Source organism: Hyperoodon ampullatus, assembly GCF_949752795.1.
Source record: "Hyperoodon ampullatus genome assembly, chromosome: 3".
In the NCBI taxonomy this organism is placed as follows: Eukaryota; Metazoa; Chordata; class Mammalia; order Artiodactyla; family Ziphiidae; genus Hyperoodon; species Hyperoodon ampullatus.
The window spans coordinates 129818248-129846105 of record NC_136916.1 but is presented as its reverse complement, the minus strand read 5'-3'; the positions used below and the strand labels follow the sequence as shown (position 1 = coordinate 129846105).

The following is a 27858-nucleotide window of genomic DNA, read 5'->3' as shown; positions in this document are numbered from 1 at the left end:
AGAATGAGGGGAATCCTTGGCCTGCGGCTGGGCTACGCCGGTGGAACGCCGCCTTCCGGTCTTTGTGCCTTCGCGCACGCGCTATGGCGCCAACTCCGCCTCCTGGAGGCGCTGGGCCCCTTGCAAGGCGGGGCCCGGGGCGGTCGTGTGGGTGTGACGTCACTGCGCTCGACACTCGGTGTTGCCGGGCGGCGATGGCGGCTCCTCTGGAGTCCTCCGGGGAGGACCAACTGCGGAACTTTGTGCGAGTTTTGGAGAAGCGAGATGGCACGGTGTTACGACTACAGCAGTACGGCTCCGGCGGCGTGGGTTGCGTTGTTTGGGACGCTGCCATCGTCCTTTCTAAATACCTGGAAACGCCCGGGTTTTCCGGCAATGGGGCCCACGCGCTGAGCCGGCGGTCGGTGCTGGAGCTGGGCTCTGGCACCGGGGCCGTGGGGCTCATGGCTGCTACCCTCGGGTAAGAGCTTGGCGGGAGGGGACGCCGCTTTTCAGGAAACGCCGGTTACTGGCATCCCATCCTTGTGCCTACACCTCAGTCAACGTTATTTTATAGGGCAGATGTCATAGTCACCGACCTAGAGGAATTGCAAGACTTGCTGAAGATGAATATTAATATGAACAAGCATCTTGTCACTGGTTCTGTTCAAGCCAAGGTACTGAAATGGTTTGTATGGCCTTTCAGCTTGTTTTAAGATAACTATTTGTAGTTTGCTTTAAATTGTGTTACACTAAAAGCATGGTTAATACGAAGGGGACTTTCTGGGTCTTGTTTGTAAAACAGGTAAAACAGGAATATTTTAAATTAGTGAAACAACAGTTTAAAATATTGGTTGACATTTTTAAGGGGGGAAGAAATAGAAGACTTTCCTTCTCCTCCAGACTACATCCTGATGGCCGACTGCATATACTATGAAGAGGTGAGTATTTAATAGTGAAGGCTATTCCTTTCGAAGATTTAAACCGTATTTGGTGGATTCTGAAGCACGCATTTCTTCGCATTTTAACATCTCTGAATGCAGGATATTTGTTCCATAGTTGATGACACAGTAAAGAGAAAATAAAGGTCACCAGGAACTACATATATATACACTCATGATTAACATAGAGGCTCATGAAGCATATTGAGAAAAGTGTTATGTGCATTTTGCGAGAGGTGTCTGTTAAATTTTTAAAGGATTTTGCCATTTGGATCTCCTGTAAAAGACTAAGGTTTCTTCTTTTTTTTTTTTTTAGTTATTCCTAGTGAATGTGTTAATCATGACATTAATAATTAAGTTGCATCGTAAAGAATTCATTGTTCTGTGGCAAGATTTATTATATTTATATAATGATTTTTTTAGAATATCAGTTTGTGTAATGAACACTGAACCAACTTATGTTCTAGTTAGGGTTGGACTTGCTTTTGTAGGTAAATTGTTGTTTAAATCCCAAGTTAAATTAGATTAAATTAAACTTTAAGAGTGCAGTCAATTCCGTTTGTTTACCCATGGGGACTCCAAAATGCAGTCACTTGAATCCTTTCTCTGGAAACTGAAATTAATATGATGGTTGATTAGTTAAGAAGACTTTACTAAACATCAGTTACAGAGCTGTAACTACGTTTACTTGTTTGGATTGATTCAAAGATGGATGAATTGTAGGGAAGTTATAATGACCCCCTCCACCTCCCCTACTCCCTTTTATAGTAAACGTATACATTTTTAAAAGTCATAAAAATCATATTCCTTTTTGAACAGTCTTTGGAGCCACTGTTGAAAACCCTAAAAGATCTCAGTGGATCTGAGACTTGTATTATATGTTGTTATGAACAACGAACAATGGGAAAAAATCCAGAAATCGAGAAAAAGTATTTTGAGGTGAGTACTCTACTAGATCTGTATTTGTAGTGATTACCCTTCAGAGAGGCTATATGTGACTTTGTGTTAAAGTGTATTGTGGTAATTTTGAGTAGGGAAAACATTCTGCTTGTATGAACCCAAGGAGAGGATCCTTCATAGCACACCATTCTAATAACCGCCAGCCTCCCTCCCTACCGCCTTTTTCATCTTTTCTGATTATTTATTTATTTTTCTTTTCTAATTTGTCGATCTGTAAAACAATGTAAAGTAATAATGTGACACTCCTCTCTTTCCTGAGGTTTTCAGCGTTTCTTTATTAAACATGTTGCTGGCTTTTAGGAACATGTTAATGATGTGTGTATTATTTTTGGAGATTACATCATAGAAACATGACATGTGGTATCTTTTTATTTTAGTGTTTTCCACTGTATTTTTATGATAGCTTTGACCAGTGTATCCTACCTATTTCGAGGTTTTTCTTTTCTTTTGAAAGAAATAAAGACCCACAGGAAGTTGCAGAAGTAGTACATAGAATCCCATTTATCTTTCACCCGTCTTCCTCCAGTGGTCACCCAAGCCCTTTTTATGGGCAAAAATCCACCACATTACAAGTGACTCCTCATAAGGGTACATCTGTATAGCCCTGCAGTTTTATCCTCTGAAAGGGTTACTTTGGGTAAAGTGACTCTTCATGACTCTGCCTCAGATATATGATGAAATGGTTTTTTAATTTTATGTTTTTCTTAAATATGAAGAACGTTAATGAACTTTTGAAATAATGTATAATTGAAAATTTTATTTTATTAATCAATTTCAGTTGAGTTAAAACATGTAAAATGCACATGTATCAAGTGCTTAGCTGAGTTTTTCATGTTCCCCTCCCCAGTCAGTACTCCAAAGGTAACCACCATTCTGATTTCTGTCACCACAGGATAGTTCATATTATTAACTGTAAAGTATATCTTTTTTAAATTTATAGCTTCTTCAACTAGACTTTGACTTTGAAAAAATTCCTTTGGAAAAACATGATGAAGAATATCGAAGTGAAGATATTCACATTTTATACATCAGAAAGAAAAAATCGGTAAATACGTATTTGGCTTTTCATCCTCTGAAGCGATTTCATTAGCTGGACACTGTCTCTGAGCTCGTGTGTGATGTAGATGTTAATTTTCATGTGGGGAAACAGCTTTGATGATTCACTGGACTCGGGCACTAACTCTCAGTGTTAAGATTGCCTAACCTACCTGGCCTCAGGTTTTTCCTCTAAAATAAGGCAGGCCTCTTTTGTAAAGGTCTTTTCTAGCTGTAAATTATATAGCTTTATAACTGGGCATTACCTCAGACAAGGAACTTAACTATTTATAAATTTCTGTTATCTGTTAGAGGTTTTAAAATGCCAGTTCTGTCCTTCGTGAACTCTCTCCAACCATTCATATGTTTTTTAATGGTCCAAGTAAACTATAAAAAGGCAGATCTGTCCAATAAAGAAAAATGCATTCAGTTAAGTAGAATTTATATATGTTCCCCTTTCTGGTTGCTTCCTTTACCTGTTACACTAATTACATTTTATGCACATTGCCTCTCCGATGCCTAGAATTTGAACCTGTAGAAAGGAAGAATTGTATCTCATCCATTTTTGTACTCCAGCACCTTCTATATATGTGACTGGTATAAGGCAGGGGCAAGATCAGTTTTATGAATTGAGAGTGCTAAATTTACTTAGTTCCATTTGTTTCTATTATCTTTCGTTTGAATTTGGATGAAGTTTTCTGATTATGTGAATTCTAGCCAAAAGCAAATAATGTGTAATTTTTGGAGTCAAGACTAGGTGTTGAGACTATAAGGAAAGAAGAGCAGTAGGATTAGTCATTCAGATCAGTTATTATGTGGCATGGCACTAGAGACAAAAAGATAAATTTAAAATGTTTTATGCCTTAAGGGATCCAGTTTTAGCTGAAGCTGTTGTATAGTTTTAAAAGTAGATTTTTTTTTTTTGAGGCATAAAGATTTTGTGTTTCCTAAATATGAAGGCTTTTTTTTTCTTCAGAGAATCATTTGTTTCTTTAACTTGATATAACTTACATACTATAAAGTTTACCCTTTTAGAGTTTACACTTCAGCGATTTTTAGTATATTCACAGAATTGGACAACCATCACCACTTTTTAAACATTTTCATCACCCCAAAAAGAAACCTCATACCTGTTAGCAGTTACTTCTTTTTCCTGCCTCCCCCAGCCCCTGACAACCACCAATCTGTATCTCTGTTGGATTTGCCTATTCTGAACATTTCATACAGATGGAATCACACATTATGTGGCTTCCTGTGTCTGGCTTCTTTCATTCTGCAGTGTTTTCAAGGTGCATCCGTGTTTTATAGTTGAATAATATTTCTTTGCATAGATATTACCACATCTTATCCATCCATTCATCAGTTGATGGGCATTTCTGCTGTTTCCACTTTTTGGCTCTAAGGAATAATGCTTCTGTGAATATTCATGTAAGAATTTTTGTGTGGCACGTGTTTCAAATCTCTCCAGTGTATGTATACCCAGAGTAGAATTGCTAGGTCATACAGAAACTCTACATTTCACTTTTTGAGGACTTCCCAAACTGTTCCAAAGCTACTGTACCATTTTCCTTTCTCACCAGCAATGTCTGCAGGTCGCAGTTTCTCCACATCCTCACTAATAGTTATTGTTGTCTATCTTTTTTATTGTAGTCATCTTAGTAGGTATGAAGTGGGTTTTATTTCCCTAATGACTAATGATGTTGAGTGTCTTTTTTTTTACTGACCTTTTGTACATCTTTCCAGAAATCCTTTGCTTATTTTAAAATTGAGTTGACTTTTCACTGTTGGGTTGTAAACATTCTTTATATATCCTGGATACTAGACCCTTACCAGATATATGACTTCCAAATACTTTCTCCCATTCTGTGGGTTGTCCTTTCATTTTCTTGATAGTATGTCCTTTGAAGCACAGAGGTTTTCAATTTTGATGATGTCCAATGTATCTGTCTTTTCTTTGGTTGCTTGTACTTTGGGCATCAGCAAAGACCATCTCTAAATATTATGCATGGCTGTTCATTTGAATTGCATTAGCCATTACTAGGAATATTATCTAGTATTAAGTACCCGGTAAATACTTAATTTATGATAAGAAATCAGTGTTTTAAGGTTTCCATTTTTTTCTTATAGAAATTTCCGTCATGAAATCTAGTCATCTTACCCAAGCCTCTAACAACGTGGGTAAGCTGACATTGTGAATGGAGCATGTGAATACAGCATGGGAAGATTGTGTTCACAGATTTTTCCAGCATGTCCTTAGGGATCCGATATATAGACAACCACCACGGGCTGCCTGCAGTACGAAAAATGATTGACTGACTGCCTACCTGCCAATGGGCCTGAAATCCAACTTAGTTTACTTTTAGCTCGGCATCAAGTTCTGCTTAAAAGAAACATGTTTCAGTCACTCCTCAAATAAAAATAGGTACTGAGGTTAGCCTAAAGTCTGCCAAAAATAGTGAAGTAGCCTGGTTGACTTGGCGTATTTTCAGGAAACTAGAGATAAGTTGATCCGGTTTCTAAAGAGAGATATCAGTTACTATTTAATAATGTTTAAATTCAAATCAATAAATTTTAGTTTGTCTTCAAGATAAATTTAAAAGAAGGTTTTTATTTTAACGTATTTATGCAGTGGTTTTTATCGTTAAGTATCTTCCACTTCATTGCTTTTAAGATAACTTTAATACTTGTGTTCTTTTACTTTAAGAAAAAAAATGAAAATACTGTTTTGTGGCCAAGTTCTATGCTTTTTCTTCACCATACTGACTACAGTATAATTTACTATGTGAGTTAGATAGTAGATTATACCGTAGTCAGTTGATAAAGATGAAAGTAAGATATAGGGAGATTGGGAGGGAGGAAAAGGTATCTTTACAAAATTGTTTATTTGAGAATGGAGTGAAAATAAAAAGTCCAGCTTCAGGCTCTTGCATTTATGTGGCTCTTGCACTTTTCCTCATGTATAGCTTCCAGGAAAATGCGGCTAAAGTCACTGGTGTTAACTTGTTTATATGAAACAGAGAAAAGTATTTAAATGACTACAAATGTAGTTCTGTATACATTTGTCAAATGATTTTGATTCTATGTGGTCTCTGTTTTATGTTCTCATGAGAATCATCTGTTCACAGACTGATCTATCAGGACTTCAGTCGCATGGTTCCAAAGTGTAATGGTAACCAGATGGAATTCTGGTACTTACAAGCATTGGTGCTAGGTGGCACAATTTTTATGTTAAAATAAACATTGTTTATGAGATCCTGTGACTTTGAGAATGTTTCAGAAATAGCTTTTGAGAAAATGAACATTTAAAGACGGTGACTGGTTTCCAGAAAGAGCAAAAGCAGCCCTAGAGAAATTAAAGATTGACATCAAGAGAATAGTTTTTTCCTTCAGGTTTGCTTCAATCTTTAATGTTTGTTCTGCTGGGTTTTTTTGTTTTTTTTTTTTCAAACTGCTCTTAGCATTTCATTAAGCAGCTTACTAAGCAGTTAGTGTAACCTAAGTATATGATACTTTTTTAGTTACAAATAATACCAGGTACTACTAGTGAAGTCTTAGAACAAACGACACTTTCTGGCTTATTTCATAACATTATAGAACCTGGTAGAAATTAGTTTAACATTGACCAGCAATAGTAGTCCATCCAGATTCCTCAGATACCTTTCACCTTCCTCCCGTTTTCACTGTACTTCTAAAAAGAGTCACTGTGGGTCTTGCCTGAAGTGCCCTTGACAGTCCTGTAATGAAAGCCCAGCTCCTTTACCTCAGACAGGTGACCATACACCAAAACTTCCTGGAGGGGTTGGGCTGAAGTCAGCCTCTTTGCAACTTAGCCAGAATCACACCCTTGCTTGTGTGTGCTTCCTCTTCTTTCATGTCCTAGTCCCACTCCCTTACTTATCACCTCCTTAATAAGTCACTTGCATACATTCATTGTCATCTGTTTCTGGGGAACTGACCTAATGGTACTGACTACAGAATTAAGTAATTTGTAACAGGAAGTCAAGTGAGTTTTATTATCTTATTCTGGAATAAGGCCAAAGCAGAGGTTAAAAGGTGCTAATCCCCACATTCTAGGATCAGAGAACCACGGTGATTAGGACCAGTAAGCACTGCAGGGCTTACTGAGGGGTGCCAGATCAGATAACACGTGCTATCACTAACCACCATCCCACAGACACCTGGGGAGGCCTGGGAGAGGTGGTCTTTTGGAGAAGTGCAGTGTTGGGGAAAGGGATTTAGTCCTTTGAGCTCTCATGAGGGAGGGAACAGAGTGCATCTGTACTCAGAAACCACAGGAGGGAGACCTGAGGGAATAATTCAAGACCCAGGATGCCTCCAAGAAGGGGAGACCAACACCTTTTCCACCTGGTTTGGTTTGTCTTTACTCAGCAGATGAACACATCTGTTTAATCCCAGAGCATGGGAATGGAATTGGAGAGGCACTGTGGGGACTGTCAGGCAGAGAGGCATTAGAGATGGATCGTGCTGGCCTGAGGACTACTGCAGCAACATGGGGAGGTTAAAAGGCAGGTGGTGCAGCAGATGAGTGAGGTGTGATGCCACTGTCTGGGGGTCAGCCAGAATATAGGCAACTTTGAAATCTCAGTGGACTGCCAGGGCCAGGAGGAACTGCTCAGGAGTGGGCCTCTGGTCTTCCAGGCGAGTGGGGGTTGCCGCTGTGAACAATGAAACCCATAAGCCACTTACCACAGTGCAGTGATGGCCTATTAGAAAGCCACCCCCCAGTAAGGCAGTGCTTCTCAAGCTAGCTGTACATGGAAAACTAAAAGCAAGCAAACCATGTCCAGGTCCCTTCCCAGTCCAGTTAAACCAGAGGCATGGTGTTTTTGGTGAAGGGCTCTGGATGGTTTTAATGTTTAGCCTAAATTGACAACTACTGCAATAAAGAAACCTCTTCTAGCATCTACCTCCCAAGAAGAGAGCAAAGAAAAGGAAAGAGAAGTATAAAAACCATCTGTGATTAAAGTGGGTCTATACTTTAAAGGGAGGGAAAGAGCTTTGAATCCGATGTGGCATTTTCTATGAAATAGGTTTTAAAATAAACAGGGCTGAGTTTTAGAAACTAAATATCTGAAAATTTAGAGAATCTGGCCGAGAGGGTAAAAGTGATGCTACTCAAGAGTAAGGGGGAATTCAAGAGCTGGGAAAAGAAAATTGTTACAGGTGTAGCCTCCAGTGACTATTATCAATTATAACTTTGAAGTCTTTTACATAGATTTAAATCTTTTTTTCCTTTTTTTTTTTATTAGTCTCTGCTTTACAACAAAGTGAATCAGTCATACATATACATCTGTTCCCACATCCCCTCCCTCCTGCGTCTCCCTCCCTCCCACCCTCCCCATCCCACCCCTCCATGCGGCCACAAAGCACCGAGCCGATCCCCCCGCGCCACGCGGCCACCCCCCACCATCCATCCACCCCGTGCCCGGTAGTGTATACACGTCCATGCCTCTCCCCCGCCCAGTCACAGCCCCCCTCCTCCCCATATCCCCAAGCCCACCCCCAGTAGGTCTGTGTCTCTATTCCTGTTTTACCCCTAAGTTCTTAATGACATTTTTTTTTCTTAAATTCCATATATATGTGTTAGCATACGGTATTTATCTTTCTCTTTCTGACTGACTTCACTCTGTATGACAGACTCTAGGTCTATCCACCTCATTACAAATAGCTCGGTTTCGTTTCTTTTTATGGCTGAGTAATATTCCATTGTATATATGTGCCACATCTTCTTTATCCATTCATCCGATGATGGACACTTGGGTTGTTTCCACCTCCGGGCTATTGTGACTAGAGCTGCAATGAACATTTTGGTACATGTCTCTTTTTGAATTATGGTTTTCTCAGGGTATATGCCTAGTAGTGGGATTGCTGGGTCATATGGTAGTTCTATTTTTAGTTTTTTAAGGAACCTCCATACTGTTCTCCATAGCGGCTGTACCAATTCACATTCCCACCAGCAGTGCAAGAGTGTTCCCTTTTCTCCACACCCTCTCCAGCATTTATTGTTTCTAGATTTCTTGATGATGGCCATTCTGACTGGTGTGAGATGATATCTTATTGTAGTTTTGATTTGCATTTCTCTAATGATTAATGATGTTGAGCATTCTTTCATGTGTTTATTGGCAGTCTGTATATCTTCTTTGGAGAAATGCCTATTTAGGTCTTCTGCCCATTTTTGGATAGGGTTGTTTGTTTTTTTGCTATTGAGCTGCATGAGCTGCTTATAAATTTTGGAGATTAATCCTTTGTCAGTTGCTTCATTTTCAAATATTTTCTCCCATTCTGAGGGTTGTCTTTTGGTCTTGTTTATGGTTTCCTTTGCTGTGCAAAAGCTTTGAAGTTTCATTAGGTCCCATTTGTTAATCTTTGTTTTTATTTCCATTTCTCTAGGAGGTGGGTCCAAAAGGATCTTGCTGTGATTTATGTCATAGAGTGTTCTGCCTATGTTTTCCTCTAAGAGTTTGATAGTTTCTGGCCTTACATTTAGGTCTTTAATCCATTTTGAGCTTATTTTTGTGTATGGTGTTAGGGAATGATCTAATCTCATACTTTTACATGTCCCTGTCCAGTTTTCCCAGCACCACTTATTGAAGAGGCTGTCCTTTCTCCATTGTACATTCCTGCCTCCTTTATCAAAGATAAGTTGACCATATGTGCGTGGGTTTATCTCTGGGCTTTCTATCCTGTTCCATTGATGTATCTTTCTGTTTTTGTGCCAGTACCACACTGTCTTGATTACTGTAGCTTTGTAGTATAGTCTGAAGTCAGGGAGCCTGATTCCTCCAGCTCCGTTTCTTGTTCTCAAGATTGCTTTGGCTATCCAGGGTCTTTTGTTTTTCCAAACAAATTTTGAAATTTTTTGTTCTAGTTCTGTGAAAAATGCCAGTGGTAGTTTGATAGGGATTGCATTGAATCTGTAGATTGCTTTGGGTAGTAGAGTCATTTTCACAATATTGATTCTTCCAATCCAGGAGCATGGTATATCTCTCCATCTATTTGTATCACCTTTAATTTCTTTCATCAGTGTCTTATAATTTTCTCATAGCTTTAAATCTTAACCTTCTACAGTTCATTACCAAGGGTCCACGGATCATATGTTCGGTGAATTTGGGAGTGAAGTTAGGTTATTTAAAATTATTTTAAGAAATATTAATAATACAGAATGACTGTTAGTAGGGCTTTTTACACAGCATACCTAGTTTCCTTGTTAAATGATGTCACATACAGTATTAACTCAGACTACAGATATTGTATTCATTTAAAGAAAAGTATGGGTCATAGAAGTATGACTGTTGTTCCTAAGGTTCCCTGTAGATGGCATTGCTTGACTTTGTCTTTAAACAGTTTATAGACAGGAAGTTGTTAAAATAGAATATTTTGAAATGGAATCACACTTGCATTTTAAAGGTGAAGTAAATTAGATTTTAAAGAATAAATGTACCTATCATGAGTTGCTTTCAGATATTATGTGGTTGTCTTAGTTTGTTTGGGCTGCTATAACAAAATACCATAGACTGGGTGGCTTATAAACAACAAATTTATTTAACAAATTTATTTCTCACAGTTCTGGGAGGCTGGGCAGTGCAAGATCAAGTTGCCAACTTCCTCATAGGCAGCTGTATGATTGTAACCTCACAGGACAGAAGGGAGAAGGGACTCCCTGGGGTCTCTTTTATAGGGCACAAATCCCACTTACGAGAGCTTCACCCTCTTGACCTACTCGCCTCCCAAATGCCCCACCTCCAAATACCATCACACTGAGGGACTAGGTTTCAATATATGAATGGGAGAGTGGGGGGAGTGCAAACATTCAGGCCGTAACAATGGTGTAAGTGAAAAGGGATTTTTTTCTTATAAAATTGTATTTGATTTATCTTTTTATTGCATTTTGATATGCCTTTTGAAGTTTTGACTGTCATTCATATAGCTGCATACATTGCAATTCATAAACCATTTCTCTGCTATTGGTATCTTCCATGAGACAGACATTGCAAAGTTCTAAAAATTAAATTCACCTTGAAAGTACCTTTTATATAATGCATGATCTTTCATCTGAGGTACTTGAAACTTCTAATTAATTTCAATTAGTTTTTCAAACCAGTATACTTTCTTCACTAGAGTAGTAAGTAGCTTTTACATCAAAAGACTGAAGCTCTGTCTTTGGCTATATCACAGTTCTATAACTGATATTTGACTTTCAGTTTTAATTTTTCCTCAAGGAACATCAGGATTTGAAAGAGTTTTTGATTCACTGACAATAAACATTTTAAAAGTAGAATATTCAGTTTTCATACCATAGAGACCTTCAGGCTATATTTGAATTAGAAAAAGTTTGTGGCAACAGAATTTTACTGAAAATTAATCAGGTAATGGAAAGACAAAGTTTTCAGTTTAAATGATTTTGGGTAGGAAAACAAATTCTGAAATCATTTTCACCAGTTTGGTTAAAACTGTTAGGTATTTGGGGTCATTTAAGACATTGTCTTAGGTCCTTTTGTGTTGGAGTTCTGGTAAAGATCTAGTGAGTCCATCAACTGTGAGATACATTTTATGTAATTCATTATTAATAACATAGTTTTCGAATAGTAGGTTTTAAAATATGTTAGAGCAAATTATCTCTATGATAATGTTTTTCTCACAAGCATTCTGAAAACTATCCAAGCACAAGCCTTGAGACCAGATTATCTGGATTTAGATCCCAATTCCGCCATTTACTTAGCTCTGTGACTCTGTGCCTCAGTTTCCTCCTATGTGAGGTGAGGATCATAATAAATTGCCTCATAGTTTGCCATGGGGATTAAATCAGTTTAATACATGGACTATCTGGCACACAGTAAGCCTTCAATAAATGTTGTGATTATACTAGAGATGGAATTACTTTACATTAGGGGATTGGAAAATGTAATAATGCAAGTCTGTGTCGCAGTGTGAAATCTGGGCATCTTTTTTAGAGTATAGAGCCCTTATGAATATCACTGCCTCATCATGGTGGGAATGGCACCTGGGGTGGGAGGAGCCTGAGGACACTGTTGAACAGTACTGTTACTTGAACAAGTAAGCAATTTAGAAAGAAAAAAAAGATATAGTGGAAGGAAAACCTTTGTTCACTGTTCATTTTTATGGTTTTAAAGCAAGTGCCATGAGCATTCAGAGGCCAACAAAAACAGAGGAAATCCTCATTTCCAAATAACGGAGCCTGGGCTTGCTGACTGGAGCTCCAAGATTCCACCATCCTGGACCCTTAGCGAATTTTTCCTTCTGTGGTTCTTATCTGTATTAAACTGAGACCAGATAAGCAGTAGATAAGTGGCACCAGGTCATTTTTCTGAAGTCTGGGACTTGATGTATCTGCATAATTACTTTCAGAGTTCAGATGTGTTCATTCTAAAAGAGCAAGGTGACTATAAAGTACTTGTATAATAGTTGCCTCCTGGACAAACCGTCTTTTACCACGTAATCAGCATATATGATGGGTTGCAGGAGCTTAGTTTAACTAATCCCTCAGGCTGACTATGTCTGTACCAACAGATAAGAATGAGAGTCAGAACCGTGAATTGCATCTGCTTCTCCGTCAGAGTAAAATAGCACAAGTGCTTAACTGCATTATATTAAACTTACAAGATCTTTTTGTTTGCAATTGATGGAAAAGATTGTCATGAACACTAGATAGCTGGTCTTAATTTTTAGAAACATCTATTGCTTACCTGTAATACACTAACTTACTTTGGTGAAGGATAAGTTCACACCTTTTAATATTCACAAGGTTAGAAACAATGATATTTCTTCTTTGCAAAACAAAACTAAGGCTTTTGAAAAAGAGCTGTTCTAGATGCAGTCCTTACAGGGTTACATGTTGAGTACTTAGCAGATTTCCTTCATGTCATTAGCTCTAATGAAGTACCGCTGGCAGTCTGTTAAACCCTTGACGGGTCAGTGCTTTTAAAAACTCTTGAGTAATTTTTTAAAAGTTAACTTTTATTCCAAGTTGTTAATCTTCTGAAGTCCAGGCATTTAACAGTCTGAGTTCCAGGTTCATGTGTTGGCTCATTGGTGTTTTGATAAATCATTGCCAGAGTTATGTGTATATAATACACACAATCCCATGTATCTACATTCAGTACCTGACCTTGTTCTTTTAGGAATGTGTCCTGAAAACCTGCTTGTACTGCATGCACAGTACAGTTGCATATTGGGGCGCACCAAAATAAATAGCACGTTTTATCCAAAACTTAAATGGAGAAGCTTGATATTTACATTTCAAGTGAGTGTAAAGAATAATCTCATGGCATGTAATGGACATTGAACATAGGCCTGGTTTCTTGAAACTTAGAAACAGGAAAAACAAGTTTCACACTCCCATAAATAATAAATGTTTAACCAGAGAATGCCTTTAGGTTTTAGTGACATTTACGAACATAGGTACAATGTACTTTTAAAATAGCTATCATCTTTCTAAATCTTGCCACAAGGATTTAAAAAAAAATTTTGTCGTTCAAAACTCCTTTCACTCTCCAGCATATCTCTGACACCCACATTCAGTCTGTTACTCTCTGTCTGAAATAAGTGTCTGGTTGTTAACCTTAGATTCCAAGGAAGAGAGAACAGTGGAGGCTTAGTGTGGCTGGTAGGAACAAAATTCCAAATTAGTTCTGGAAGACAGCCCCAGATCTGTTCTAAATCCACTCACCTTCCCTTTATGCACCCAAGCTTGAACATTCTGTTTTTCTCCTAAGGAGAAAATGGCTCACTTGGCTACCACCGAATCTAGCCGTATGTCCTTGAGCAAGTTAGTTTCTCTGAATGTTAGTGTCCCTCTCTGTAAAGTGAGAATGACATCTACTGGACAGCACTGTGGTGATATTTAAACTAGATAATATATGTGGACAAGGGTAGGGAAGAAGGCATCTCCCCAGCATAAGCCTCAGTTATTTGCTCTGAGAGTTCAGACTGATAATCTCTTGCAAACTAGAGGTGCGATAGAAGTCATCCTAAGTAAACAACACATAGCCTGGGCCAGAAAAAACAAAAGCCTCTATTGTCAGAAAGGCGGGATTCCCAGTATAGCAGCATGCCTGTCATTTACTTTTACTCCCACCTGACTTCTTCACCTTCTCTTTAGACTCTGCCTTCATCACAGGAAGGGAGTAAGAAGTCACAGGGGAGATCTTGGCAATTCTCTTGATTCTAACCGCAAGCCGATTGTAGCTTCCCACTCTCTGGCCCTCTGACTCTGACCCCTGTCCTAAGCTCTGGCCTCGCCTCTTCAGCTGCCTGCCTGATAGCTTCCTCTGCTCGCCCAACCAGCAGTATTTTTGTCCTGTCTTCCTCCCCTTCCTCTTTTTACTGCTGTCGCCTAAGGCCAGGCCTCATTACCTCTAATTTATGCTGCTGTAATGTCTCCCACTTGCAATACCTCCCCACACACCTGTGCAAACAGTGGTGCTGGAGCACTCTTCTGACTTGGAGTTCCAAACTGTTCAACGTCCTGCTCAAGAACCTCCCCAGAGGCTGCCAGGTGAAGTAGAGACTCCCATGCTGGGTATTTGATACCCTCTTCAGTGTATCTCCTTTTGCTTCCTTCTTGCTCTCTCACCAAAACTGACTTTTCTGGATGTACACGGTGTGATTCATTGCTTCTGTTAAGAAGCATCATCTTTTTGTGTAGTGGATATTTGTAGCAATGACTTCTGTCCTCCATCAGACCTTCTCCCAACTGACTGATGAAGACTAAATCTCTGTCTGAGAGCCCACTGCACTGACCCCTCTGCCTGCCCCATGACCAAGCCCAGCCAAACAGCCTCATGTCCCCCACCACAGTTTAAGGATGGGTGTCACATGACCGATGCTAAGCCCACGGAGCCCTCCTGGGTAAGAGGCACTTCCTCTTTTCCAGGGTAGCTAATGCTAAGGATAAAAGTAAGACTTGAGCTGCCCCAAAATAAAAATCAACACAGACGAAAGCAGAACCTAGGTGCAAAGAGAGAAATCAGAACACTGTCCTGATGATTCAGTTTGAGCCTCTGAAACCAACTATGCCTGAAGCCAGCTGCACCCCTTGGACTCCCAGTTGTATAACCTAGTTAACTTTGTTCTGCTGGTTTGAGGTTGGGTTTCTCTTCCCTGCCGTGGAGCAGGTCCTAACTGGTAGGCCCTTCAAACTTTTCTGCCTTTCAAACCCTACCCCTATCTTATGATCCTTCTCAACCACTACTTTTCCCAAGAAGTAATCTGCTTTTTAAGTCTTTATTTTATCCATAATACCAGCTAAATCATCCTAGCAGTTGATTTACAAGCTTCCTAGAATAGTGTTGGTTGCTGATCATACTGTGGAAATCTTAACCTATGAAACTACAGAAGTAAACATCGTAAAACTACTCAGAAAGCAAAAATGAAGAAATAAAAACCCATTGTGAGAGCAGTTTAACTGTGTTACAAAAGAGCAAACCTACTGCCTTTGCACCCGGAAAAATGTTCAAGCCTCCCCCGCTCCATCGCCGTCATGGGGTTGTTACTTAGCATTGAGAAAATGAATTGTTGAGAAAACAGTTGCTTCAAGAGAGAGTGGATTCTGGGGTAGGAGTAACCCCTGTGGTTAGCGGGGCTGCCTGAAAAGTGGAGGGAGAATTACAGCACGTATTAAGTGAGGTCTGAGATCTGGAAAGCAAGAGTCGGAGCAGCAGTGTCATCTAAGAAAGGTTAAAAAACTTCCTTGCTGCTTCTCATGGGTTACAGGGAAAGCCTACATTTAGTGTGAAGTTTTCATTTCTTACCTCTTTTAATTCCCCTTAGTTACACAGCTTTCAGGAGAGTCTCATACCTGGGTCGAGCCTATATGTGGTGGCAGAAAGTGAAGAGGCCAGTGTAAGAAACATACTTGCCCCACTTTCACCCTGCAGGGGTACCCACAGGAAGGGAGCAGCATCCTCTGCATGGAGATGGGTCTGGAAGGCCCAGCAGAGCTCACCAGCTGGACAGGGCAGAGCTGGAAGGGCCAGGGAGGGTCCCAGGGCTGCATGGGCCACAGAGAGTGATGCAAAATAAAACCTTCCCTTCCCAGTATATGCTAGAGCAGGGCTCTGGAGTGGAGGCAGAGCTGACCCTTGGGGTGCAGATGTTACATGCAATAAACATTTTACTGAACTTTAGGTGTAATTGTCATGAGCAGTCAAGGTATTTGGAAAGATTGAAGTGAACCTAATTTTTTTTTTAAATATCACCAGATTTGGAACTGTCAATACAGTTTATACTCACATCATGTTATTCCAAATAAATTGGTAGGGTAGTGTTTTTTTTTTTTTTTTTTCTTTTTTTTGCGGTATGTGGGCCTCTCACTGTTGTGGCCTCTCCCGTTGCGGAGCACAGGCTCCGGACGCGCAGACTCAGCGGCCATGGCTCACGGGCCCAGCCGCTCCGCGGCATGTGGGATCTTCCCGGACCGGGGCACGAACCCGTTTCCCCTGCATCGGCAGGCGGACTCTCAACCACTGCGCCACCAGGGAAGCCCGGTAGGGTAGTTTTTAAAATTAGTTGTGACTTCTTGTATGGGATACCTGAGGTCCTTATGTTGTTACTATACAGCATCCTAAAACCAAGTCAAGAAAAAAAAAATCTAAAGACATGAATTTAAGTTTCCAGAATGATCCCTGACTCTCATAAGGGCTAATTTATGAAAGACATAAGACAACCATTCACTTATTATTCCCACAACAGGGACCTGGGTTAATTTTAAAGGCAGTTTTGATGATTGACAGATGATTGGCTGCAGTTGTAGCAGAATTAAATTACCAACCAATAAGAAACCAGATTAAATGTTGGCGTTGCATATGGGTGGGCTTGGGACGGTCAGATTTGATGTAAGTTCTACCTTATGTGATCATGCTTAATGTGATCAGGGCTAACATAAGACCCAAGCTAATAGCTAATATTGCCACTTAGCAATTCAGAGCTTTGCTTTAGATAAAGATCTCTGCCAAGCCTGTGAAATGTGAGCAGAGAGTATGATGGTGTGTGTGTGTGTGTGTCGAAGGGTGGAGGCTGTAAGTAGGTTTGTAATTAATTGATAAAAGCCTGAAAGAGAAAAACAAATACAGTATGCTAACACATCTATATGGAATCTAAAAAGAAAAATGGTCCCGAAGAACCTAGGGGCAGGACAGGAATAAAGACGCAGACGTAGAGAATGGACTTGAGGATATGGGGAGGTGGAAGGGTAAGCTGGGACGAAGTGAGAGAGTGGCATGGACATATATACATTACCAAATGTAAAATAGATAGCTAGTGGGAAGCAGCTGCATAGCACAAGGAGATCAGCTCTGTGCTTTGTGACCACCTAGAGGGGTGGGATAGGGAGGGTGGGAGGGAGACGCAAGAGAGAGGGGATATAGGGATATATGTATACATATAGCTGATTCACTTTGTTATACAGCAGAAACTAACACACCATCGTAAAGCAATTATACTCCAATAAAGATGTTTAAAAAAAGAGAAAAAAAAAGCCTGGAGGAATTCTATGGCTTTATATTTCTTACCAGTGTCTCTGGAGCACAGGTGTAACTTGCCAGGTAGCCTTGAAAAATGTGACCGTTACTCTTCAGCGAAAAGAATGGCATTGTTTGTGCTGTCCTGCCACGAGGACCCTAGCAAGGAGAGTGGGCTTCTATAAAGAGCCCAGGACTCTGGCCTGCTCAGCCTCCCCTGGTAGGGATGGGGACAGAGTGGCTCCAGTTGGCAAATCTCCCCAGAAACACTCCTCCGAGCACAGGAGAGTTCCCACGACTCTCTGGACTCAGCTGTGAGTTCCCAGGGCGTTTTGCTACCACCTTTCCAAACAATCAATGCCAAGTATTAACTGTGGTGGCCAAGTATTAGGACAGTGGCCACGCAGACCCCCTTACCCTGTCCCTCTCCTGATTAAAGATGTGCCTCTGCAGTGTTTGGTGGAGATGTCCTGGGCTCAATAGAAGTCTGAGGGTGAAGGCTGAACTCCAGCCTCTGCTGTTGACTAGCTGTGAGTCCTCGGGCAGGTCCCTGGGTCTGAGTTTGTTTCTTCATCTGTCAGATGGGGATGGGGATGGTGGTGGTGACATTTGTTTTGCCCACTCACAGAGTCCTTAGGATGCTCAAACAGGAAAATGGATGTGAGAGCCCAGTGTCGACCTGAAAGCTGGATGGAGATACGAGTTACTGTGTTTGGTGCTTATGTCTGACAAAAGGCTTGAGCTTGATCCGTTTTCCCCCTTCTCAGCCAAGTGTGTGCCATTCTAAAATAAGCAGAGGGGAGCTACTTCATCTCTAATGAGCAGGGGTCTTAGCCAAAGGTCCACAGAAGGGAGGGGAGACAGACTGTGGATCAATTCCCCTTGGTCTCTCAGTCTTTCTTCTTTTCACACCCTAGTTGATCTTGGGCCAGATCTTATCAATTGTCCCCCTCACTGTCTCATCACAGCAGACATACAGAGACAAAGTCACCATCTCTCCTCATTTGTGTTCAATGGGCCAGGCTTGTGGCAGGTGCTGGGGACACCCGTGGCTTGTGAGTTGCTTGCTGTCATGGAAAGGAGGAGGTTCCTAGAAGGAGTGAGTACTCTAGGACAGGGCCCAGAGCCTGCTGAGCATTTTACAAATACTTCTTGTTGTTATTGTTACTCTCACTATGGGAGCATAGATGAGTGGCCTGGTTTTGCACATGTGTTTCCCTCGACTCCTCCAGCCTATCAAATGGAAGGACTCCTCAACTCAACACGGCCTTATTTCATTGTTCTTGAAAGAATCTAGAGTAGCAGGTCTGCCCAGGCAGGCTGTAGACACTGCTTGGCTTGTGGGGCTCCGGGGCCTGATTTAAAGCTGCCCAGCCTTGGGAAGCCTGCCATTTGGGTCCTCAGAGCCCCGAAGCCTGATGCTGGCCTATGCCTGCATCCCATGCATTCTCTACTGCCTTCCTCCCGCCAGGGACACTGTCCTCCACAAGAGTGTCCCCAGTCCTTACAATGTGCCTTCATTCTCTGTGACCCCCAGCTGTGGCAGGGTGGTTGGGGGTCCCTTTGGTCCTTGCTGCTCACTGTGGCTTCACTGATTCGTGCTCACGGAAGCCCTCAGTGAACACACAAGGGTGCTCTTCTCCCGACGCCTCCATTTTAAAGATTCTCTTCTGTTTGTTTCCAGTGTGGCTCTGGTGACATTTTTTTTCATGTTTCTACCTTGTCTCACTAACTCCTTGGCCCCCCTCCTTGAAGACAAGAACAGAGTCTTCTTTACACCCTTCATGGTCCCTGCACATTTCACTCAAAGAATATTCCATTAACCCAACTATCTTTTCTTGAGTGCCTATGATGCTTGTGGTAGATCCTGGAGGGAATACAAAAACGAGATATGGAGAATGTGAAAGCAGTAGCTTACTTCATAGAGTTTGGTGGGAATGAGGGGAGAGTCAGGGTTGAAAGAAGGCTTGTACAAAAGGATGAGAGAGGAAAGATTGTGGCTGAAGATAAAGGGGGGCTTGAGGGGGCGGGGGGCAAGTGGAGGAGCCCACAGGGGAGGAGTGAGATGCAGAGCACAGGCAGGTAAACTGATTCTGGAAAGAAGAGGGTCAACTCTTCAAAAAGACTAATGGAAGGAAGGAAGGAAGAGAAGGGAAGGAGGGAGGAGGGAAGATGTAGCTAAATTTAGACATGGATGTGGGGGGAAAGAGGTTCACCACTAATGTCCTGGGTTTTTACTGTTAACTGAATGAAAGAGGGGACTTGGGCCTCCACATTAAGGAGCTTAAGCTGCTAAAGGATCCATTACTGGGGTGACTTGGAAGTGGCATCTGTGGCACAGAACTGCCCTTGTGGCCTGATTGGGGGAGATCTGGGGAAAGGGGAGAAAGAAATGCAAAGTTGAGAAACAGGAGTTAACTCTAGGGTCACCCTTCTCTTGCCCCCCCAGCCCATCCCATGTACCAGGATCTGGAGGCTCCCAGGGGAGCACTCTGCTGAACTGACCTTCCCTGGGTTTGGAGGTCCCCCCACTCCTTCCTCCCGCAGAACACCCCTTCCTGGCCTCCTGTCAACCACCTGCTGCCCTTGTTTCAGGAGGTGATCATCGCTTTGGGTGCTTTTCTCTTTCAGGTAACAGTGTGATACTCTCGAGGGTGGGGAGGTCCCAGTAGATTGTGGTTCATACAGGCTTTATATCAGCTCTGGATCAATATGCCCAATTGTTAATTCTCAGAGAGACTACTGAATAAAATATCATTTCACCATATGGCCAACTTGTCAAATGTACCAAAATAAACCAGTGTACTGAAAGCTTGTTTCAAAGAGTCTCTCTGTATGAATATTTTCATGCATATATTTTTCTCAAATATAGTCAGTGAATATAAATATATTCTTTATGCATAGTCAGTGATTCTGAAGATGTCCAATAAATAGGAATTTGTTTTTAATGTGAATATAGTTAATAAATATATATTTGTTTTGGGCTGAATTGTGTACCTCCAAAATTCATATGTTGAGGTCCTAACACCTAGAACCTCAGAATGTGACAGTATTTGGAGATAGAGCCTTTAAAGAGGTAATTATGTTGAAGTGAGGCCATTAGGGTAGACCCTAACCAAATATGACTAGTGTCCTTATAAGAAGAGGAGATTAGGACACAGACAAATAAAGAGGGAAGATGATGTGAAGACACAGGGAGAAAATGGCTGTCTGCAAGCCAAGGAGAGAGGCCTCAGAAGAAACCAACCCTGCTGGCACCTTGATCTTGGACTTCTAGCCTCCATTACTGTGAGAAAATAAATTTCTATTGTTTTAGCCACCCCGTCTCTGCTACTTTGTTATGGCAGCCCTAGCAAACTAACATAGTAATCTTATATTTTTAAATATGAGATGTATTTCATTAGTATTTTAAGGAATGTTTGATTTGCCAAAAAAGTTTGTTATAGCGTGAATTAGATTTCTCATAAATATATTCAAGAAGAAGATATTCATGTAACATATTAAAAGTCTTAACATAAAAAGCAAAGAATTTGTTCAAATTCATTGATTCTTTTCAGGAAGAACATTTTTAAAACTAGAATTTGATAAATGTGGCAGATTGGTCATTGATTTCCAGCAAATCTGGCTGCTTCCCTGCCTGTATGATCCAACTGTCCTCTGTGCACAGGGGCTGGCAGTGCGGGACCTGGGGGTCTAGAGTGGAAATTCTTGTTGCACTGTGAGCGCACGCCAGACACTATGCTGGATGCCTCCCCAAATGTGATTCCCTGAGTTCTCACACCAGGATGAGGAGATGGACAGGTATCCCATGGTACATACAAGAATGTCAGAACTTAAAGCAGTTAAATAACTCCCCCTGGTCACAGAGCTAATCATTAGGGAGAACATTCCCTAAATTCTGATAGATCTAGGTACAAGTCCCAGCTCTGCTGCATCCCACCTGTGTGACCTAAGGCAAGTGGCTTAACTTCTCCATGCCTCAGTTTCTTCATTTGTAAAATGGGATCAATACTGCTATCCACCACATGGGTTGTTGGATGGAGTAAATGAAATAATATATGTGCTTGACACAGAGCCTGGCACATATGATGTTCTCAATTGTTAGCTACTACTATGAGTTTAGGAAATATAATAAATATAACACCAGACATTATATAGTATTATATAGTTTACAAAGTGTTTTCAGTTTTTCAGATGAGGAAATCAAGGCTGAGAGAAGTTGAGGGACTTGGGAGCCCCCCCAAATCTTTTGTTCTCTTTAGGCCTTCAACTGATTGGTGAAGCCCACCCATGTTAGGGAGGGGAATCTTTTTTTCTGAAAGTCCACCAATTTAAATGTTAATCTTATCCAAAAACACCCTCAGAGAAACATCCAGAATAATGTTTGAACAAATATCTGGGCACCGTGGCCCAGCCAAGTTGACACATAAAATTAACCCTCACAATGTCTTTGCCCAGAAAAAGCAAGGATTTTTCTGAGACAGCTCATGCATGGTGCTTACCCTATGTAAGTACTCCCCAAATACCCTGAATAAGGTTGAGTCTTTGAGCCTGACTCTCCCATCCTTTCTCCTTCAGAAGAAAAATGCTGTAGTGAAACAGTTTACTTAGTTTCATTTTCAGACTGTTCACTTGTATCAGGCTAGTAGGGTTGTAGGTGAACATTTTTTTTTCTTTTGTCATTTCTTTTGATATGGCTGTAAATGTTTTAATTATATATTAACTATAAGCTTGCATGGCAACTTAATGAACCAGGGGGAAAATGTGTTTATAATCCCTTATTTAATTATGGTACTTGATTAACGTTTGCTTAAGCATTGCTCATTTAAAAAAAAAATTTTATTGCAGTAGAACTGATGACTTCAAAAATAGATTTTTAGGGCTTCCCTGGTGGCGCAGTGGTTGGGAGTCCGCCTGCCGATGCAGGGGACGCGGGTTCGTGCCCCGGTCTGGGAAGATCCCACATGCCGCGGAGCGGCTGGGCCCGTGAGCCATGGCCGCTGAGCCTGTGCGTCCGGAGCCTGTGCTCCGCAAGGGGAGAGGCCACAGCAGTGAGAGGCCCGCATATCGCAAAAAAAAAAAAAAAAAAATAGATTTTTAAAATAGTCTATATGTAGAGATGGTATAAAATGAAAAGCTAAATACTTCATAAACTGAAGTATGACCATCTTGAATATCAAGGAAAGGACACACCTTGGAGACTGGTCTGAAGTGCAGGGCAAAAATCAGGCTCTTGGGACTTCCCTAGTTGTGCAGTGGTTAAGAATCCACCTGCCATTGCAGGGGCACGGGTTCGATCCCACATGCCATGGAGCAACTAAGCCCATATGCCATAACTACTGAGCCCCGCACGCTACAACTACTGAAGCCTGCACACCGTAGAGCCCATGCACCACAACTACTGAGCCCACACACTGCAACTACCGAAGCCTGCGCGCCTGGAGTCCATGCTCCGCAGTAAGAGAAACCACCGCAATGAGAAACCCGCATGCCGTAACGAAGAGTAGCCCCCGCTCACCTCAACTAGAGAAAGCCCACGTGCAGCAATGAAGACCCAACATGGCCAAAAAAAAAAAAAAAAAAATCAGCCTCTTAAGCGTTAAATCTATAAAACAGAAACCGTAAGGCAACAGCTTTGTGGCAGTGTTAAAATTATTATAATTGTTAGGTAAGCTTGCTAAGGTCAGTAAGTAGAAATTCTCATCTATTATTGCAAATTATAATACTGTAGGAATACTCAGCTGGCCAGATACCTGAAGCATGTCGAAGGAAGGACTCTAATAAAAACTAAACACCTTATGTTTATATGGCACTCTTAAGATTTTCAAACATCTTTCATTTACATTCATCTGATTTGATCCTTGCAAACTACCCCATGCTGCAGGAAGGCCAGATACCATTCTTCCCCTTGAGACTCACAGAGGTTCTAGGTTATATGGCTGCAAAGTGGCAGGAAAGAGACCAGACCAGATGGGCTTTCTTCTGCATCATAATCAGTCCAGCTTCTTTGTTGGGTGCCTGGGACACACAGCCAGGGTACAGGGGTGGGTGGAGGAGAACAGTGGACAAAACACAAATCATGGCCATTCTTTCTAACTGGCCCACCTCAAAGAAAACTAGAGTCAGTTCAAAATGGCATTGCCTATTTTGATTTTGAGACTTGGCATCATATAAATGTGCAGGCCTGCCCGGAACTGGTAAAGGCAGAAGAAAAAGAAGGAATGAACACTTCAACACAATTTACAGGCTACTGCCTTTCTCACCAGCAAAAAAAGTCTCCCAAGTCTGGAGGAATGGAAGTGGAGGAGGGTGAGGGAAGGAGCGCCACTGGTGACAGGTTTTCTCCCAAGAGAAGGGAATCACACCCTTGGAGCTGTGAAAAATGAATCATGTCTTTTCTATCAAGACTTCACACAGATTTTCTGGGAAACTTGTCATTGGGGATACAATAGAGACAACTGTCCTTTTTGGTAGTGTAGCATTTTCTGGAGGGAACTGTGTAAATCATTTTCGGGATTAAACAGCAAATTAAAATGAAGATTAAAGTTGTGTCCTGTGGCTTTTGTGGGCTGTGTTCACCTTTTCTGGAGGTCAGTACATCCACCTAATTGAAAGAGAAAGTGTCACATTTAGTTGCAAGAGTGTAAAGGGGTGACGTTTTTTGTCCCACCTTTCAAGCTAGGATCAAGGTCTTCTCTTCAAAAGAGCAGTAAAGAGCATCTATGCAGCACCTTTCGGTTTACAAGGCACTTACATGGGCATCGTTATACTTAAGCTTCACTAAAGCAGATTTATGGGGCCTGTCTTCTAGGTGAGATAGCTTAAGGTCACAGCTGAGGGCACACATTAGTGGGCTTCTAGCTCAAAGCCTACACTCTCCACTTCATCACAAGGTGGATCCACTCAGTCTGTAGACAGGGGCAGAGTGATTGATGTGCTTTCTTGTTGGCACCACGTTAAGAAGATGAACAACCATCTCAATTTGCCTGAGACTGAAGCGTTTTCCAGGACATGGGACAGTCCTGGGCAAATTGGGACAACTGGTCACCTTACGTATTATGTCTCCAGAAGTCCTCATAGGAGATTCTTCAAGAGTCACATTGAGTGCTAAGATGTTTTAGGAGGACACAGCTATATATGCATGGGATTGGCATATAATTTCCTCCTACTCAATATTTGCAAGCATTTTAAAATTTAACATTTTGCTGTTCTCCTCAGATTGTCATTTTGACCACTTTTTCTTCCTCATTTTTTCTTCCTCATCTCAAATCCCAAGGGGTGTATGGGGAGGAGGGATGGAAACAGGAAAAAAGTAAGTAAAGAAAGACATTGGCTCCCACTTTTAAAATGTGGTTTTGGTTACAGTTTGTTGAGGACTTATTTGTAATAGTAATTCTCAAACTTGAATATGTTGGTAGACAGCCTCTAAGACGGTCCCCAGTGATTCCTGCCTCTTGGTGTGGATGATCTTGTGTAATTCTCTTCCCTTGAGTTTACTCTGGATTTGGATTTGTCTTGAGGAGTCTCTGTGTGTGTGTGTGTGTGTGTCTCTCTCTCTCTGTCTCTCTCTCTCTCACCCCTAGCTCTGGGAAAAGCCAGCAGCCCATGTGGTGAAGAACCGATGTTTCCAGCTAATAGCCAGAAAGGACCTGAGCTTGGCAGCAGATTCTCCAGCACCAGTGCAGTCTAGAGATGTTCGCAGCCTAAACCAATACCTTGATTTCAGCATCATGAGAGACGCTTAGCCAGAATCACAAAGCTAAATCAATCCCAAATTCCTGACCCATATGAACTGTGAGATCAGTGTTGGTTGTTTTCAGCCTCTGTGTTTTAGGGAGATTTGTGTGGAAGCGATAAACAACTAGTACAAATGTGCATCAGAATCACCTAGATAACAACTTGATGAAATGTGTATTTCTGGGTCCTACCCCTGGAAATTTTATTCAGTAGATTTGTCTGAATTTCTGCTTTTTCATCAGGAATCCTAGGAGAATCAGAACTGAACAAATATCTGCTTGAGAGCACATAGCAAGAAAAAACACTCCCTGTGAAGGCTGTAAAGGGGTATGGTTGCCAGATAAAATACAGGGCACCCAGTTACATTTGAATTTCAGATAAATAACAAAAAAACTGTTTTAGTATAAGCATGCCCTTTGCAGTACTGGGGACATATTTATGCAAAAACATATTTGTTATCTGAAATTCAAATTTAGCTGGGTGTTCTGTATTTCTCTTTGCTAAAAAACTATCCAAAAGGAAAGCCCCACCCAAGGAATGGCCCAACTGGAAATAAAGTAGTGCCTTCCTTTCTCAGATGGCAGGATTTTAGTCCCTGAGGGGCTGACGAGGGGACTGCAGGTGCCTGGCTGGGCCCTGCCCCTCTCCAACCCCCAGGGCAGGCCACAGACTTCGGGCCCTTAACTCTTTTCTTTGGAGGATTTGGTTGGGGGGGGGAGGAGGGGGAAACGGGCAGGGTGGGGAGCTGCTCAGGAAGTCCTCCCACACGGCCCCGCCCACCTCTGACAGGTTGTGTCTGGCCCCTTGCTGCCCCAGCTGTGGGGTAAGGAGGCCCAGTACCCCCAGCTCCCTGGAGAGGCTGGACCCGCTGTTGTGGATGCTCCTGTCTGGTGGGTACCACACTCGGCGCTGGGAACTTGCACCTTTGGGTGCTGATGGCATCAAGCTTTTCCAGAGCAGTGAATGAATGCAGTCTTCCCCCACACCCCTCCAAGAACTCAGACGAATGCAGCTGCTCGTAATAATATGTGCATTTCTCATTCTGAGTATGTCTGAGTCTCTGATGAGTTCTATTTATTGTAGCTCTCAGCCCTGTAAAGAGGAGGATGGTTCCAAAGACATTTCTTAACGACTGAGGTTTTAAGAACTCTGGTTTCACTTCTGTGTATGCTTTCTTGTCACAGGGAACCGTCTTAATTTTGATGTGTTTATTTTCCACTATGAAATATTTTCAAAGAGATCAAGAATGAATGAGAATATGTGTGTGAGGGAGAGAGAGGGAGCTTGGCTGGGTAGACCGAAATGCTTAAGGCAGGGATGGAAGATAAAAGCTCAGAAAATGTACAGCTGCAGTAGAATCAGAGACTTAAATATGTGCTTTGAAACCAGACACCGAAAGTGAGGTCACATCACTCTGAGCTCTGGTTCAGCCTTGCCCAGCGGCCTGACACAAGCTGAAAACCCACAGGAGGAGAAGTCAGCGGAATCTCTCTCCTGAGTGAAACTGGAGGGGGCTGAGTTTTTGAGAGGAAGGGAGGCGGTTTGGAATCAAATGTACAGCATCTCTGTCTGCCGTAGAGGCTCTCAAGGGCCCTAAGAGAACTCCTTTTGTGCTGCTTCGTAAAACCAGCATGGCCAACACAAAACAGATTCGAAAAGTAGAAATCCAAGGATGATGGTGCCATTTCACACTTTATACCTCAGGAAGAGCCCCACAGGAATTGCCCAGTCCTAGGACTACCACCTCAAGTGTGGCTGACTTGGAAGGCTTGAGAATGCAACGAATCTAGACATATAGAATGGTCTGGAGCTGGAAGGGGCCTCAGTCATCCAGCTCAGGTTCCTCTTTTACAGAGAAGAATCTAGGCTCCCACTTTGGCCTTCACCATGGCCTCTCTGGGTTTCTGAAAAATTAATAGCTACCTCAGAAGTTTATTGTGAGCTTTTGTGTAATGATGTATATAAAGCACTTGGCACTTAGCACTCAATAAATGGGAGCTTTCATTATTATTTCACCGTGTTTGTGTATTTAGGTGTGTGGTGGCAATTTTGGGGTCAGAGGAGAGTATTTTAGTATAGTTTAAAAAAGAAAAGAGGGGCTTCCCTGGTGGCGCAGTGGTTAGGAGTCCACCTGCCAATGCGGGGGACACAGGTTCGAGCCCTGGTCCGGGAGGATCCCACATGCCACGGAGCGGCTAGGCCCGTGAGCCATGGCCGCTGAGCCTGCGCGTCCGGAGCCTGTGCTCCTCAACGGGAGAGCCCACAACAGTGAGAGGCCCGTGTACCGCAAAAATAAATAAATTTAAAAAAAATAAAAAAGAAAAGAGCCCACATTCCTAAGACAGAGTTCATATCTACGTAAGGTCTTTGGACTGGAAAGAACCACTACACTATTTAATTCAATCTCTTTGTTTTAGAGATGATGAAACTCAGGTCCAGACAGGTGAGGGCTTGCTCAGGATCCCACAGCTACCTCCTTTTCTGGACCCCCCAGTCCTGCCACCAAGGTAGGGAAACTTCCATACACTCAGCCTAGAAACTCCATTGAGATGGTATCTCTTTTCTGCAGCAGCAAATGGGAATTTCTAACACATCAACTCAAGTGCTCTGTTGGACTCTTTCAGACACCACCACTGCTATCACCACCACCAAGGCGGGCACCTAAACTTTTTGTAAATGAATGAAAGTGCTTCAGTCCCGACTCCTGA

At 41.9% G+C, this 27858-nt stretch overlaps 1 protein-coding gene across 1 annotated transcript; it reads left to right on the top strand.

The window, feature by feature from the left end:
• Positions 1-83: 83 nt before the first annotated feature.
• On the top strand, positions 84-25158 carry VCPKMT (valosin containing protein lysine methyltransferase; the record flags this gene model as incomplete). Its single annotated transcript, XM_079699173.1, has 7 exons — positions 84-460; positions 557-667; positions 848-920; positions 1740-1859; positions 2821-2925; positions 19961-20044; positions 24997-25158. 7 exons carry the CDS (start codon positions 84-86, stop codon positions 25156-25158), a joined length of 1032 nt encoding a protein of 343 aa, XP_079555299.1.
• Between the last annotated feature and the right edge of the window lie 2700 nt (positions 25159-27858).